We start from the raw sequence: 17464 nt of genomic DNA, 5'->3' as shown, positions 1-17464 counted from the left end.
AGACGACTTGCTGCCCTTGAACTAGCAGCCTGTGAGGACCTGGCATGTTGTCCTTGTCCTTCCGGGGATTCCCCCACTCAACGAAGGAGGTTGGTTTGTGACTCAATGTCTGTAGATGGAGGTCTCTGTTATTTTTGAGTGACAGAGGATGGACGCAGTTTCAGTTCTTGAGTCAAGTCGCAAAGGTTGTTATACTCACCATGCAAAGGAAACAACATCCAAAACAAGGAAACAACTGCTTTTTATTTGATTTCCATGTCTTTTCCAATAACAAAGAAAAGTAGACAATCATATAAATAGAACAGGAAAAAAAGCAAACTTTGCTCTATGACATTTGAGTAAAACCATAAGGCTCAGCCCCCGACAACTAAAAGCATGAAAATGATTTCACATGAAAAAGGTAAATAAGAATTTCATCGCTTCAAACTTGCACCAAAATGTCCTTATGTTCAGAGAGCGGCCACACAAACTAAACAGAGCAGACAAAAGCAGAGAGCACTTTAAAGACAGACAGACAGATCATTGCTGGGAAGTGAATGCAGGTTGAGTTAAAGGTCCACTGGTGAGGTTCGGTTTATTCAGGCTCTGTAAAGCAGGATCCTCTCGGCACAGCTCTGGCCCACCAAGCTGGCGTACTGCTTCACCTCCACCTCATCGCTGGAGCCCTTGCGTTTGCGTGAGTAGGCGGCGTAGGGCATGGCGGTCCTCCTGTACAGCACCATGGCTCGGCCCACGTCCTTCACCGCGCGGGCGTCGCCTGTGCACACGGAACAACATCATGAACTCCTCATATCGCCTCCATCGCTGCAGTCCACTTGGCAATGAAAAGTTGTTATTGCGAGCGTAATTTTATTTCCTCCAAACCAAAGGTCCTGGCAAATGAGCGGGTTGTTAGTTGGCTTTGGTGGTGGGTCCATGCCAAATCTAGCATCTCCTTAGGTCCTGAGTCCTACAACGCCAAGTCCCATCTGACCAGTGAAAACACAGCTAATCTCTGCCTCTGGAGAGCAGAACAAATTAACACTTAAACTGCTGACTGCCACACTGACCAGGGTGATGGCTCTCAGGTTGGTGCTGATTTGTGGAGCTCTTTCTTCACCACGCTGCTGATGTCATCTGGTTTGCTAATATCTGACGGCTGCCTTGTTTTGATTTACGAGAGGGCACTCTTCTCAGGAGCCAGGGAGAAATCACTATTCAAGCTTGGTTTCTTACCTCCTGAAATTATTTCCTTATAGTTCGGTTTCCTCAGTATTTCTCACAGATATATGAAAAACATAAACACGTTCTGACTCCCAAAGGCGTCAAATAGCAATAATTTTCAAGTCAACCTTGGCGTCCAATGTCGACTCCAGTCTCAGCCTTCCCTGATGCATGTTGACACATAACATGCATCAGGGCTTTCCCATGTGACTGTCCACAAAGATGTCACTTGGTATATATGGCATCTTGTGTGGCTCTTTGCCTTACTGATGTTGAAGTCCCCATGAATGAAGCGACAGTCATTTTATGCTCTTTATATATTCGAAGGGACACCTGGTAATACAGTGCAGAAGGAGCGTCATTCCATGGCTAACCTCGACCTCTCTTTCGTCGTACGCGACACGCTGCTCATAACGTCCAAGACGTCCAAATGTTGTGGAAGACGAAACGTGTGGGTCAATTAAAAGCCTTAACGTGTCAATATAGGATGTGCTAGGGTTAAGATTAGCATCACTTTGCGACACAGTTGTCTATAGGAAAAGAGTAACTACTTGACGCTTGGGAGTGAGAACGTGTTGCTAAAAACAGGACATGAACGTTCAGATTTTACTGATGCTGACGATTGTCAATTTTGTACAGTGTCTCAATGATACATCACATTTTACACATTAGAAGATGCAAAGCGTATTCAATCGCATAGACTGAATACACTTTCAGGTTCTGTATCAAGTGTTTGGGAAATGAGAAACCAGGTCACGTTTTTTGCTTTAAAAACACCAATTTAAAAGGCTATATCAGCAGTTTCATTTTCAGCTCCTGTCCTTTTACCAAAAAAAAAAAATCTGTGCACTGACGTTAGAGTTTTAACTAAACATGAAGCTTCTGGTTATCTAAAGAGCAGCGTGGTCAATACCTGACGAGGCAGCCTGAGGAATACAAAAAAGTCTCCAGAGACTCTGCTTCATGTTTTATGTATAAGCCCCGAGCGCTGGGCTCTTCTCCAAAAACTGCTGTGTCAGGTTATTGAGGTTTGCTTGACGTAAACTTTAGATAAAACAGCAGAGTTCCAAGTGCCTTTTTAAGCGTTATGCAAGTTCACGTGAGCATCATTTTGCTTCAAGAAGAATTATTTAGTCCCAAAGGCATGAGATTAGTTTGAGGCTTGCAGCTTCCTGGATGAGTTCAGCAGCCTTCAGAACTGTCCGTCTAAGCACTTTTCTCCACTGTATGTTCTTCATCAGAATGACAGTCCACTTAACCAGCTGGCAAGGGTCTGTTGTAGATATTGGGTCGTGAACTTCTTGCACGCAGCTGAAAGATGCTCTATTAACCTTAGCCGCAATCCAGACCTGAACCCGGATCCGTCTGCCTCTCCGACTTGGAGCGATCCAAACATCCGCTGTGGACATAAACAACTTTCCTTCTTTTCTCCACTCAACTCATCCTCATCTTTACTTTGAGCGGCTCCAGAGCTTTGCCCTTGGCAGGCTCACCGGACGTTCAACCACCACATGCAGCTCTAGAGGTCGCAGCTCTCCAGGATCAGGGTTCAAGGGTCGGGGGAAGAGGAGTGGTGTGGGTCGATATGGGAGTGAGAAGGTCAGGACCAGGGCCACGGACCTTGGCACCTCACCACACTCCTCTCTCTTTACATCCACTTCAGAGTTTCAAAACACTTGCTTGACACCGGATGGAGCTAAAAGGCGGATTATTCTGTGGATATGACCACTTCCTATGACCTGATGTTATAAATCCAAGCCGGGGTTTGGTTTGTAAAGAGAAAGGGCAAGATGGTGTTGTAGTGAGGAGGCAGCTCTTTGAGCGAACAGCCGGGTTCAAGCCTCTCGTGTCAGCAAGCATCCGCTCAGTTGATGCTGAAGCTTTGAATCTCTGAGGCTGACCAAGATCTATTCGGACACATTAGCATATCTTGAGTGTGAAAAGAGCTTAACAGAAGCACTGAGAACTTCCCATTGAGGATAAATGGAGCATACAGAGGTACAAGAATCGCAAGAAAGCTTGAAGTTGGCTAATAGTATAGACTGAAAACGCCTTGTTGACCTAGCAAAATGTCAAATTGTATTTGTTTATCTGCACAAACTATACGTGCACAAGTGCAGTGTAGTCTACTGAATTTGTTGTTAGTATTAGAGCAACCACAAAGTCCTGACATATGTTTGGCATTGTTTTCGGCGGCTCTAAGTGAACAGACGCAACAGCTTCTTCTCTGTCTTCAGGGAGAACTTTTTTGAAATCGGCATGGAAAATGTGTGGCTCCAAGTGGATGTAGCTGAAACCTCTGTGTAGTTGCAAGCTTGTTTTGTCATCCCCAAGGTAGACACATGCAGGTGTCCTGTGGCCACACACCAAGGTGTAGGCAATACTTTGATACAGGCATCCAATTTTTAAATAGGGCCTGATTTGATGAGAAAGAAAATGAGTGCTGGGCTACTAATAAATAGAATAAACAACAGCCTCTGATCTAAGACAATGCTCCACACATGAAGGTGACAACTGAACTCCCGCATGCTAACTGCTGTTTACGCTAATGAAGAGTCAATGCCCTTGTCTCTTTACTGTCAAATAAACTCTGATTATGAGTGTGTGGGATAGCAAACATCTGCTGAGCCAAATGAGTGAGTGCGTTCTGGAACCACGGTCGACGGCGGCCCCACTCAGGCCCCGGGGCCCTGGAAGTGTCAGTGCTAGCCTTGTAATCAATGTGAGGCTGATGTGAACAGAGTTGAGTAAACTTTAGATTATCTGTCTTTTGACACCTCCCTCATTAGCTCTGAAACCGCGGTCACTCCGGAACAGATGAGGAACACCCAGGAGTTCCAGTTCACAGGGAGAAGCACGACAACGACGACGCAGCTGAACCTGTAAAGTTGCCTGCTACACACAAGCTTCAGCGCAGGACCCTTTTTCTTTTTAAACAGTGGGATTCACTTCTGTGCAAAACAAATACAATGACTGTAACTCTACAAACTACATGCAGGACAGCCAGAGCAACGGCCTTTCTGAGGACATTGAACACAGTAGTTAATTTATAAGACAAAGAGAAACAACTTCAAGTCATGACCGAAGCAGCTCTGACTGACAGGCCTTGGGTCAGGCCAAATAGCCAACTGCAAATTTGGGTTGGCCTACAGGCCTGAATATCATGCCACGATGTTAATGTGGTAATGACGAAAGCAAGCTGACCTGAACGCGGCAGGACTGACCACTGAGTGTACTCAAGGATGAAACGCAAACCTCCACGCCACTGCTGCTCTGGCAGCAATCGCACGGAGAAAGATTCCAAACCCTCACCCGGGCAACATCCCAGATAGTTCGGGATCAAGCCCGCTCGCACTGATATACACTGACATCGTGTTTGGACAGCTAGCGTCCGTGTCTGTCCAAGATCAACAGCGCACAAAGAGAGGGAAGCGCTGCAGGAGCCTGGGACTCACAAACACAGACTGACCACGGAGAAATTCACACCAACAGTGACACTTTGCCCTCTGGAAATCATGCAGACACAAAGACGTCATGTTCTTCTATCAAGAAGGTGAGTTGGACATGGGACACTGAGTTTATTAAACCAAATGTTATCCTTTCATATTGAAGCTGAAGAAGGCAGCATGAAAGCATGCCCAGTCCAAGTATGACCTCACAAGTCTGCATATTCATAAATCCCCCCCCGCCGACCTCTGACAAGTTTTATTACCTGCCGCTCTCCTGTGATGCCATAGAGCTCTGGCCTCCGCTCCTCATCACAATAAAAGGATTCATATCACGTCTGATTATTCATCTATTCCCACCCCATCCATCACAACATATGGACATTTTGCCAGAGGGCAAAATAATCTTGCTCCGCTTCACTTTATTTTTAAGTCATGATCAAGAAATCAGACATCAACTGTGTAAAATTGTGCATCCGCTCAAGATCTCATTCAGTGTCCTGCAACATGTTACACAGCTGTCCTGCACTTTCGAACTTGTTTTCTTTAATCCCTCCAACCCACAATGTGTTTATCTAATCTACTTTCAGGCCTAAAATAAATGGCCCCTTTGTAAACGTTTCAACTAAAGTCATTATGACACGGCTTATCGCGTCGGATTGTTAGAACTTGATGTACGAGGAGTAATGCATGCCAGACCGAGCGGATCCTTTCATGCCTAATTCCTGACATGAATGGTGTGCAACCGTGTTGGTGTACCTGCGTCAGGGTCCTGGTTGAAGCGAGCATAGCGAGAGTTCTCCAGCTGGGGTAGGCAGCGCTCAATTGGTACCCAGATGAAGGTTTCAGGACAAAGGAGGTCCGAAGGCCGGTACTGACCCTGGGGGAAAGGACGAAGCAGGACCTGTCAGTGTCTGAGAAGTGCCCTTCCCATCATTTTGTTCACATGAAAACACATGCCAAAATACATTGTGCTATTTGGGATAGCATTCGTGCTAAAGTTATAAAATTCTGCATAATGTTGAAAAAGTTCAAGTCTGTCAGCGCACAGATGCTAACTTTTCAGGTTCAACCCCAGATGTCTGATCCAGGAGCGACCTTATTTCCCTGTGGGCGGGGCCTTGCATCATGTTATCAAACTACTGATGCCATTTTATATGTACTGAGGTACGACTTATCTTTAAGCTCTTGCAAGTTGAATGAAAATTCCCATTTTATTAAAATTCCCTTTTACCACGCAATGATTTCTGGCTGAATACTCAGTAGCAGAATGTGGTTTGAGGTTTTACAACGCTTTCATTGGCTTGCACAGGTTTGGGTTTGTGGATTATTTGTCCTTTGACTGTCAGTGCAGTGAGCAGTGCTTACTGCATACAACATACAGGAACACTTAAATCTATGCAAGAGTGCGGCAGAAAAATAGGTTCTTACGTGTCTGCATCATGTGCTGCAAGCGACAGACTAAACATTCGCTGAAGAAATGCTTAAACATCTTCAACCTCACAACAGCACTCAACAGAAGGAGGTCAAAGGTTTGACAAGTTGTAACCCTGCGCAGTATCAGCTGGATGGATAACAGCTCGGGTGAAACCTCTTTGTCTGAAGCAGACTGTCTTTGTCTCAGGTGTTCCGTGGAACACCATGTAGAACAGGAAGTGTAAACACTGAAAACGCACTGTGATGTGAAAAGGGTGCAAGTCTGCGTTTGACCCAACATATAGGAGGGAAAAGCAAACCGAGCTGAACAAAAACAGCTGCAGGGAAGACCAGAGAGAGGGACAGACAGTGCCGCAAAATGAGAGAGGGTGGGGTGGCGGGGGGGTCCTGCGTTCCATCACAGAGCTCCAAACAAACACAAAACGCACAGATAGCTCTGTAAACAAGTCGGCGCCTGCAACTGGCCCACAGAGTGGCCTCTGTGGACAAAACATTCCTCATGGTTTAAATAGTATTTTACGGATGGGCAAACACCGCACTATTTTAAGAGTTTCTGAATCAAAATTATGGCCAAACGTTGTATGAATCAGCAAGTTGACTTCGACCCTGTCTTTGCACAGCGTGCAAGGGGAGGTCCGCATTTGCTGGCAAACTCATACAGATGAGGTGGAGGTGAAAAACGGAGGTGAGGAGGACAAGAGTTAGCGTTAAGTGCAACTGCTAAAAGATGAGTGGTGCAGGAATGTCGCTCATCTCTCGATGTAATGGACACACGCATCGATCGGATGTTCTCCGTGTCCCAACAACCGACAGCCTTCCACAACTGTCAGCACAGACGCCCTGACACTCTCACACTCTAGCTCACCTCTATACACTCCTTCAACACCGCAGCCCGACATGCCTCCATACAAAAGAACACACACGCACACACCTGCACTGCAGTACAAACACACCCCAGAGCGGACTGAAAGTGAACCTCAAATCAACCTGATAACAGACTGAGTGAGAGGCAGGAACGGGTGAGGTGTGAACAGCAAGCGGGAACAAGGAAAGAAAAATGAGCAGGAAGAATGAAAACAAAAGAGCACTCGCTCTCAGGAAATCTAAACCTCCGAAAATCGAGGCCGTCTTCTGCTGTTAATGTTTCAGTGAGCCGGCCAGAAAACATAACAGTTGTGCTGATGGAACAGCTATTTAGTTCTAAGAAATGAAAACAAATGATGAACGCGGAGAAGAATGGAATACACAAATATTTGTGGTTGGCGGATCAGCGGGTGGAAAAGAAGGGAAAGAAAACGTTTCTGTCAATCTTCTCTCCTGAAATATTTATGCGATTCAGAGAGAAAGCGATGACCTTTCTGTAGCAGGAGTTCAAAGCCTTTGCATCGCCTGACTTGGTTTATAACCACAAAGATCTTGTCCTTATTAATCGGACCAGGAGCTTTATCACTTCTTACCCTGATGTGGTGGACCCATTGTTTTGCGAGGACACATGTCATAACTTCAGCCTGATGGAATCCTGAAAGCCCTGAATAATTCTGTGCGAGTTGCAAAGCTGCTTTCACTTTTTGGAAGGTCGGAACTTTCATACAAGTCACCATGTGTCTACGGCTCTTTGGTTAGTTGCCTTGAACACAATAATAATAATAAGCAGAACTACAAAGCTCTTCTCTGTTCTTGCCCTGGGTGAGAGTTCGTATTAAGGTTCTGTTCTTTTATAGCATTTGAATGTACTGCTTAGATAATGGAGATCTTCAAGCCAAAATATGCAGAGGGTGCAGATTTAGACCACTATCATCCTATGGCATTTTGCTCCATATAATAAGCAGTCCGAACCTTCAAGAATGCTTTTAGTAAAAACTCACTTGCAATAACTTCATAACTTCCTTCCTCCAGCTTGATGTTTTACATCTTTGCAACAATGAACTAAAGAACGTGTCTTCCGCCCGTCGGTTTACAACATCTGTCTCCTTATCTAAATGTTGAATGCCGTCACTGTTTACTCAGATCCCTGGGTGATGCCAACTTAGACTCAGGAAGCCTCAAAGCTGCGGGAGCATTGAGGATTTTGATATCTGTTTACCTTTTTGTCAACAGTGGATGTTGTCGGACGTGATAGAACTGTTGGGAACATAAGACGTTACTGTTCTTCACCAAGTGATAAAAATATGGACTGAACCAATTCGTAAAAATCTTCAAAAGTCAGGACATTACTGAACAATAATGGCCAGAAACTTGTGGCTTTTGTTGAATTTAATGTGTTTAAACACGTGTTTTTAAATGTTTCCAGCCACATGATCAGATGACGGGCAGATTCAGGCCTTCCAGATGTTGCTTGGACTACCTTTCTTCAGTGGCACTTTCAAATTCTTATAGCCTCTGACAAAGACTCATCAGTCACCGCCCGCCACTTCTTCAAGCCTGCGCTCGCATGTTCAGACCAATATGGAGGAGAAGTCGATGACTGACACCCTCTAATAGTCTTGTTGGGAGGGACCGACGCAAGAGGAGCAAGTGAAGAAAGATAAAAATATGAACAGCCGACAAACTTGGCTGCGATAGAAGGTGGGAGTAGTGAGAGGGACATGAGAGGAACGCAGGGAGGGGAGATACTAAATTAGGTGCTAATGAGTCGTCGAGCAGTCTTTAGCGTCATCGAGGTCTGGACTTGGGCGAGCTGATGGAAGTGAAGGGAGCCGTTGGAGTGCCAGGTCAGAGGGGCCCAGTGTTGAAACAGGATGTTGGACGTTAGATCAGAAGAAATTGGGAAACCTTGGCAATGACAGAAAGAGTGAAGAAGAATGCACTTGGTTGCAAAATAAGACAAAAGAACTGCAAACATGAGCGGATAAAGAGGAGAGAGGGAAGAAAATCATTGTTGTAGAGCTCGGCCAAAGCGTTTATACTGCGGTCACAATTACAATAAATAGCCACCGGTTAGCTCGTCCAACAATGACGATGGTAAACCATGGTGTGCACCTTAAACAAAGCAATTTTTTTGTAATGTGCAATTATAACACTATAATAACTGTGTGCAAAAGAAGTAATTGAAGGTCAAGTCAACAGAGAGGGAAAAGTGTGGTGGTAAGCGAGTACTACAAGCTGTAGTAGTATCTACTCTCAGTCAGATGTTAAACCCTTTGCTCTAAATTGGTGGGCGAAACTAGATGAATAAAAGAACAAGCACCAGAACTTCAAGTAGCAAGTCTGAAAATATTTAAAAACAGGACTGAAATAAAGTTTCTTTGGCATGGCTGGCTGAGTGGTCATATTCCAAACCAGTGCATTTACACTCCCCTCCCCGCTCATTTTAAACACCTTGAGAGGGGAACAATGCCTGGAGCTATAACTTTGAATTTTATAAGCAAAGCAATTAATCACACACCAAACTCGGCCGCTCCGGTGCAGCCAAGGAATCCTTGTGAAACCTAAAATCCATCTCTGTAACGGTGCACCAGAACACAGACGCAAGTGTTTACCAATGCTATTAAACTATTAAATCGCTAGTTATCAAACAATTTAAACTGTAGAAAATGTTATCAACCATAGGTGAAGTGGACAGATATACAATCACATCTAACTTGCCAGAAACATCCTGAGAGAGAGACAGACAGAGAGGGAGGGAGAGGGAGAGAAAGAGAGAAAACCTAACCCTAACCCCTAACCCTGAAGGATGTCTCGTAGTGTAGGGATCTTCTCTGAACTACCACGTTAAATGAGTGGCTGAAGGAAGGGTGAGGAGTGAAAGAACAACAAAGACAATTGTATCCATCAAATAATGGCAGGAGAGTAGTTCTTTAAGACAAATGGTGAGTCAGGAATTTTGCATTCATCACTCAAACATAAATTAGAAAAGGAACCAATAGAGTGAGATTGAACTTTAACTTACACAAAAGTCTTTCTCTGTGGAGTAAAACTAAATCTTGCAGACTAAAAAGTAGGGGATGAGGGATGACTGGCTGAGAAAGTTTCTTAAGGTTAAGTGAAGTCACTCTTTCACAGCTGCATCTTGGTTTCAAAGAGATTCACTTTCAGAGCTGTTGCAGGGAGGACAGAGATGGGAGGTGGATTGGGTGTCCATATATCTATGTCGGCCATTTTTCCTGCCTTCATTCACATAACACAAGGCAGACATCTGCTGTTGATTTCCTGCTCATATCTCGTGTTGGGTCTGCACCCTCCCTGCCCCAAGCTGAGGAGACTCCAAATGCCTGAGTGCTAACGCTGTCACTTGGTCTCTTTGATAAAATACAAAATCATGGTGTCAACACAGTGTGTGAGAGAAATCTAGTGCCAGCATCAAGACAGGAAACGGGAAGAAAAGCACCACGATGAAGATACTGCCTCCTCTCAGAGCAAGAAGACCAGGTCTTCCAAAAACACTGCTAGATTTACAATGACCATAAAGATGATTGATCAGAATTCAGTCAGACCTTCAGTAATTGGACCCAGAGGTTTGTAATTTTAGTTTAGCCACAGAATTGAACACTTGCATCGTGCTGTGCATCTGCCTTCTTTGCGTGGGCCTGCAGTCTGCCAAAGCAACAAGACGTATATATCCCCAGATATTAATATTTCAGTATGAAAATTGAAATATGACAGCAACACAATTTCGCCCGCAGCATCGCTACCTCGTGAATCCCCGCCGATACCGGGCAGACAAGAGGCAGGAAGCATGCGAATTGATGGATGATGCGGACAGCTTCAGAAGCTTTGAAGACACGCCAGCTTACTTTAAGTTCATAGTCTGGATTTAATTTGAACTTTAACAGCATCCACGGCGCAGCCAAAATGTTACAAACAACAGAGAGCGGCAGTATGTGGTGACGAAGTCTAATGTTTGTCACGCTGCGAAACTTCAATATTATTACTGCACAGAACGTCGAGCAGGAAAGATTTAAAAGATGAATCAGTGTATGCATTGGACCGCTTAAATATTGTAATGTATCGAGATGTTTTTGTTTTGTTTACGGTAGCGTAGTGAGAAGAGTGAAGACATCATAAATATAGTCACCACAACAGACAATTAAAAGGGGAACAAGTTGACTGAATGACAGAATTTGGGGTCAAGAGTCATAAGAACAAGGTCACACATGCAAGCCAACGTTCTCCCCAAAGGTCAGGCAACCACCTGCTGAGGCCTGCAGTGCATGTACAAGGAGAGGAGGAAGCCCCAGGGCAGACCTGGAGAGGTTTTCGTGGAGAGCGAAGCTTGAGCCAATTTCTTTTGGCTGCTGACCCATGTCTCCACTTGAGATAGGCAGTGGTGGATGGATGGATGGATGGATGGATGGATGGATGGATGGATGGACCATGAAACCATGAATGAATCAAGTTTTGGTAAGTCACTGAATCAGACCTCGGAAACTCGACCCCTGGCCCCTTCACTGTATCCAAGTGGTCCCAACAAAATCAAGGTGAATCCTCCAGTTTTCTCATCATCATTTAAATATCGTGTAAATCCTTTCTTCAATTTTGGGATCACACCAACCCCCGTAGTTAACATGGCCCCTTTTGGCCCCGTTGGTCACACACCCCGGCTTTGAACAGTGACACAGTGTGTGTCAGCATGCCAGAGTATTTAGGAGCAGAAGACATAAATTATTGTTACATCAGAACAGCTAACCCACAGGATGACTCCAAACCATGCAGCAGTTTATCATCTATATCCGCACGTCTTAAGAGCTTCGCAGTGAGACAGAGTGGCTCCAAGAGCCTGATGTCACAAACCCTGGACGACTTCAGTTGCCTTAGGCCTGAGGCATATCCACAGATAAGAAGTAATACAAAAAGCAGCCTGTTTAGCAACATGGGAGGTAGAGGACAATAGTGAATAGGAAATAGTCTGGATTACACACTTATCAGACAATGCAAGAGATAGATGGCAGTTTGACCCTGAGAAACAAATACGGTCACTGAGTCACACACATGGTCTGTACACAGTCTCTATCATGACCAGGCCTGAACTCGCTCCATACACAAAGATGCTCAGTGTGACCCAGGGCCCAGCAGACTTAACCTAGACCCGCCCGGGCAGCACTCTGACCTGATCTGGGACAAAAACCAACAAACAGCATTCCTGATCCCGACATCTCTCTTAAACATACACAATGTGCATCCTTTATTGCTCCAGAACTGTTGAAATGCATGCATTCTAGCAGTGATGGCCAGGGGCCGCTGCCTGCTGACGGACACACATAAACGGGACGGATCACACAAACACACGTAGCTAGACAAATAACACAGAGAACAGGGTAGCGCGGACACACAGACGGCCCACACAGAAACACTTTCACTTCAGGGTGCAACAATATGTTCATGTGTGTGTCTAAGGCCAGGCGAGCGTCCTGAACAAGTCTGGGATCTGCATTTTGGGGAGATTTATGCTCACCACTGCTGTTAAAACACTCGGGGCCCACCAAGGCCTTTTCACCCTTCTCAACACATTACCACAGGATACCCTTCAAATAAAGCATCCAGGCTAGCAAGTCTCCCCCACGGGCCCCTAGACAACTCCCATAATCCTGCCACCCACCCCTCTAACCCAGCACTCCCTCGCCGGGCTATGCGTCACGGCTCTATGGATGACAGGTTAATGAGGAGAAAATATTTTTACAGGATCACGTTACGACAGAGGCCCGGGAACCAATAGCATTGCTTTTATGGGCATCAACTCACAGACTGGGCACTTTTATCTCTTTATCTCATTTGGTCTTTATGGGCAGGCAGGTCTGATACGCCTGTCTCACAGCTTATGCCCTCGCAGTCATAACCACAGCATATAATCTTGGCTTTAAAACCCCCACCTAAAGAATTCACCAAGAAACTGGGTCCTCCACCCACATTCTAAAGCATTTATGACTGGCTCATTTTGCCCAGTGTTGCTTATCAAAGATCTGAATGCACTCTCTTGCTAAAAGAAAAATACCCCAGAATTCTGCACAAAGGGGCGCAGCTGCTTCAGCTTAAACAAATAAATAGAAGTGAAGTTAATGGCAAGGCAAACACCTCAGCCTGGCAGCTAGGGGGCTCTGGATCTACTCAGCATGACAATCTCCGAACTTTCATTTTCAGCCTTGTGACCTTCACACCTCCCCCACGTTCTGATCCGGCTTCCAGCCGTACACCCCCAAATACGTCCTTCCCAACCCAGCAAGACTGAATCTCTTGACCTGACCTCTTGAACTCTGCTCGCTAGTACCCTCACCTTGTCAACACTCGTGCTAGGGGGTGCCAAGCGGCGTCCGCACCCAGCCCATCCTGCAGTCTGTAAGTGATTTGTTAAAAACACAACCGAACCAGGGCACAAGGGGCGAAACTGATGAGGTGGCATAAATGGGTAGAGAAAAGCCTCCACCCAAAAAAAAAAAAAAAAAAAGAAACTTTAAACAAATGTTTCTGCAAAAGTGGGACTGTTGGTGGTCTCCTGTAGGGATAAAATCAAACATTTTTGTCTAGAAATGTCCTGTTGAGAGACCTGCAACAGGCTTTCGGACTCACAGATGCCAGACTTTATAGGAGGCCATACATGTTTCTCACAGTGGCTGTAAAGTAAACACTTATCTTATTGAGAAGTACAAAAGATAAAACGCTGAAATATGAAATTGCTGCTGACTGACAGAAAGTAGTTTCAATCTTTCTCTGGAAATGGACAGGAAGAGTAACAGTATAGAACAGTATAGTCCTGCATATCAGGAGAACACTTTTCATTCATGGATCTAATCCATTATAAACCATTTCTGTCTATTCCAAACACTTTTACTCTTACATCAGCAGAAATTGGTATTATTGTGTTGTTCATGTTATGCCCTTACAAACACAGTGTCTTTGCAAATTAGACTGCACAGATTTTGGCAAAAAAAGGCTTGTTTGTCCACCATTCACATTCTCTGGTTTACAAATCTCTCAGAGGCTATGGCAGACACAGTGGTCTAAACTATCAAATATGAGACAAATGAAAATTTCAAAACGCCTCACTTGGCATGAAATTTGAAAAAAATAGATTGCAAACTCAGGAGCTGCGGTCATCAATTCTTAATCCCTACCAGCATGGTGGTTTTCTTGCCTCAGCAGTTTCTTGATGAGGAATGGAAACAAAAAAACGTTTAAAAAAAAAAAAAAAGGAAAGCTGGGTGGGTGCAACATGCCTGGACCAGAGTGAAGTGTGAAGCAGAAAGCAACACAGAGACCTTAAAGGCTGAAAACAAATCAATAAAATAAATGAAAGGGGAAAACAAGTGTGTCACATGACGGCTGCAATGTGGGGCCTCTTTGGTGACGCACCCACTACAGAACGCCTCAAACTCACTGTCACTCTCAATAAGCCCAGATGTAACGGTGACACAGAACGTGGAGGTCACACACGTACACATAACTTGATGCCTGAATGGGCCCCTTGAGGGGAAATATGTATTCTGGTGTTCTTGTCCTTATCCTTTCTACATGCCCAAACTTGCAGTGGCAGAAGAGAAAGGGTGAGATTCATACAACACCAGACGGTTCAACATCACGTTGGGACGAAGCCCTTTACCTCAAAATAAGAATTAAACAGTAGTGTTATATAAATGTTGACCGTACATCACTGGACCTTCTCCTGACTGCTGTTTTAACAGGACAGAGAGTAATATCAGAAGAAGAAGAAAGCTAAGGAAAAGGACGCACACATAGAGAGCAGCATCTAATCAAAAAGGAAGACGAATAACAAGAAAACAAAACAAATAAGACTAACACCAGAAAATAATGACAACATAAGAGAAAAATAAGAGAAAGTACAAGACCACCCAGGTTAACTGGAGAACAAACTGTAGGTCAGAAGAGCATTAAAAGAGTAGAATTGCAAAAGGACATGGGGGTGAAACTTTTGGTTAATTATCTAAAATTCGGAGAAAGACAGTTGCGTCTGCCAGACACTGAACTCTGAGCGGAGTCCAGCTGGCCAGATAAAAGCAACTGGCAGATTTCCATAAAGACAAACAAGGGAATTACACTACCAGCATCGGATGCTTATTCTTCTTTGGGCAGTGGTATCTTAATACATGGGCTGCATACTGATGAATTAGCACCAATCCTGACTATTCTCATCTTCAATAGATGCAGAAAAAGTAGCTAAACTAATAATAAAAAGTAATAAAAACAAGTATAAACATCATTATTTATAATATTTATAATATGTTTATTGATTAATAATAAAGAAACACGTAAATTTGTGCAATGAAAGGTTTTGCCAGAGATGTCAAAGATGAAAAACAAGAAAGAAAAATGAAGGCTTGCCTGTGAGGCGTAGAGCTGTAACTTATGTTTGTCTATAATTAATCTTTCTCGTTGTGAAGGCCAGTATTGTAAATGTACATCAGGTGGAAGTTCCACCAGAACATAGAGGAACTTGGGTCATGATGTCATGAGAAGGCAAACATCAGTCGGGCTGCAACCTACTGAATCCTAAATCAAATCCTTTCACAGGGCCTTCCACCTGGATGAATTTACTTCAGGTCTGTTACATTGCAGGTGGAACGCCCGCTGCAGTAGAGCTGACCGACTCTGATGGCGGCAGTTGTTTGTGGGCAAGCAGGGGTCGGTCTTGAAAAAGGAATTGAGGTGCAGCTGCTGCGGGCCGGCTCTTTAAAAGTCAGTGAAGTACCGCCGGGAAACCAACACTCCTTTTCATCCTTTCACCCTTCTCTCATTTGGCACACATTTTGTCACTCCTTCTTGCTCTCCATCTGTCCTCTTCTTCCTCCTTAACTTATTTTTGTCTTTCTTCCTCTTTGCGGAAAATTTAATGGTTTCCTGGGCTCAGAGCGAGACATTCTTTCTCTGTGCACAATAATAAAAAGTCAAGAGTGACTTTTATGTAACCCTCTCACTGCCTCACCATCTCTGTGAGTCAGTAATGTGTACGGTGTGTTAAGAGGTGGTTCGAGTTCCCTTCAGTGTCTGCCAGTGTTTACCTCAATGTAACATGGACACTTGTAGAGAGGGCTGTTGGAGCCAAAGAGAAATGAATGCATTCATGCACCGGTTCAAGTCAAGGCTAAAGCACCTGGTTATGGTTAAACTCAAGGTTAAAAATCTAAATTTAAGTTTAAACACAAAGAAGCATTCCAAACTGGGCTCGAATGTAAAAGAAAATAACACAATAGCATTGCCACAGATAGATTTAGACCACAATGCTTCAAACAAACAAGAGAATTGAAAGACATTTTAAACTAATAATATCCGCCAGCCAGACAATTAAGCTCTCCAAACCACAAAGTTTCCATTACTCTGGTCTAAGTCACAAAGGCAGTTAATTCAGCAGGCATTTTGGCAACACAAAAGAGATGGTGTGAAAACAGAGACGGCAGAAAGGCCAAGACCTTCGGTTTCATTTAGCGTCCAGCCGCTTCACCTTCTGCTCTCCACAGCTCGACACAAGAGGGCCAAAGGAGCAGGGCCGTGAGCCAGGGGCGGGATGTCACTTGTATCTCTGAACCTACCAGCCTAAACAGTGGGGCTCTGTGGGACACTCCATCCCAGCTTTGACTACAAAGACGAAGGTCTGACACTGGCCAGGCAGCCCCCCGATGTTGGCTGGACCCCAAGGAGCTTTAAAGCTTTGGCACTTTGCCCTCTCTGCATTACAAACTGCTCAGTATTTATGTCATAACGATAGAATGCAGGGCAGGGAATTAAAGGGCTGAATCACATGACTGAGGAATTATGTTGGAAATGTATCACTGCTACGTCAAAGGGCACTACAATGGACTATTTAATAAGTAAATACATGACAGATGGTCTCCCCAGTCTTCCCTTGGGACAACATGAGTAGAGTAAAGTCTAATTTATAAGCAACACTTTGATTTCAACGCAACTTTTTAGTATCAAGAACATAAAGGCTTAATGGCACTTTGTCTTCTTGGAGTGACATCGGTGGCCACAAAATACATCAAACAACTATAACATTATGACCACATGTCTTGTATTTTAAAGCCCTTGTTAATTAATTAAGGCTCATATCCTCCAAAAGACACAACAATGCGGCAACTCTGTGAGTCATGAGTCATAGCAAGAGAGAGTCAGGAAGCCGAGATTGAAGAGTAAGACAGGAAGATACCGAGGTTGTCATTGGGAGTGACTACATTGGACAAGATCATAAATGAGTTTATCAGATGAACCGGACATGCAGAGAAGGTTGGAGACAAAGTTAGGGAGGCCAGATGGTTTGCACACATGAGGAGATGAGTCAGGGTTGGATCAAGAATGTCACAGATAGAAGAAGAAGAAGACAACCAATGAAGTTCAAGGATGTAGGACGTCTACTAACTAACTCAAAACAAGGCACATCAAAACAAAGTGTACAAAAACTAACCCAGTCGTGACTGTGAAGACGGAACGAAAGC

The 17464-nt window shown here is 44.4% G+C and overlaps 1 protein-coding gene across 3 annotated transcripts in view; it reads right to left on the bottom strand.

Annotated features, from left to right (window-relative positions):
* Positions 1–217: 217 nt before the first annotated feature.
* LOC128764742 (arginyl-tRNA--protein transferase 1) overlaps positions 218–17464 on the bottom strand; it is a 48870-nt gene continuing 31623 nt past the window's right edge. For all 3 annotated transcript variants that reach the window (XM_053874808.1, XM_053874809.1, XM_053874810.1), the window contains 2 exons: positions 5409–5529; positions 218–757 (listed from right to left, as the gene is read on the bottom strand). In XM_053874808.1, the coding sequence (XP_053730783.1) occupies positions 579–757; positions 5409–5529 (300 nt within the window). In that variant the 3' untranslated portion in view covers positions 218–578. The remainder of the gene's footprint in view (positions 758–5408; positions 5530–17464) is intronic.

The sequence above is a fragment of the Synchiropus splendidus genome, chromosome 9 (assembly GCF_027744825.2).
Source record: "Synchiropus splendidus isolate RoL2022-P1 chromosome 9, RoL_Sspl_1.0, whole genome shotgun sequence".
NCBI classification, from domain to species: Eukaryota; Metazoa; Chordata; class Actinopteri; order Syngnathiformes; family Callionymidae; genus Synchiropus; species Synchiropus splendidus.
This window is presented reverse-complemented; position numbering and strand designations above follow the sequence as displayed.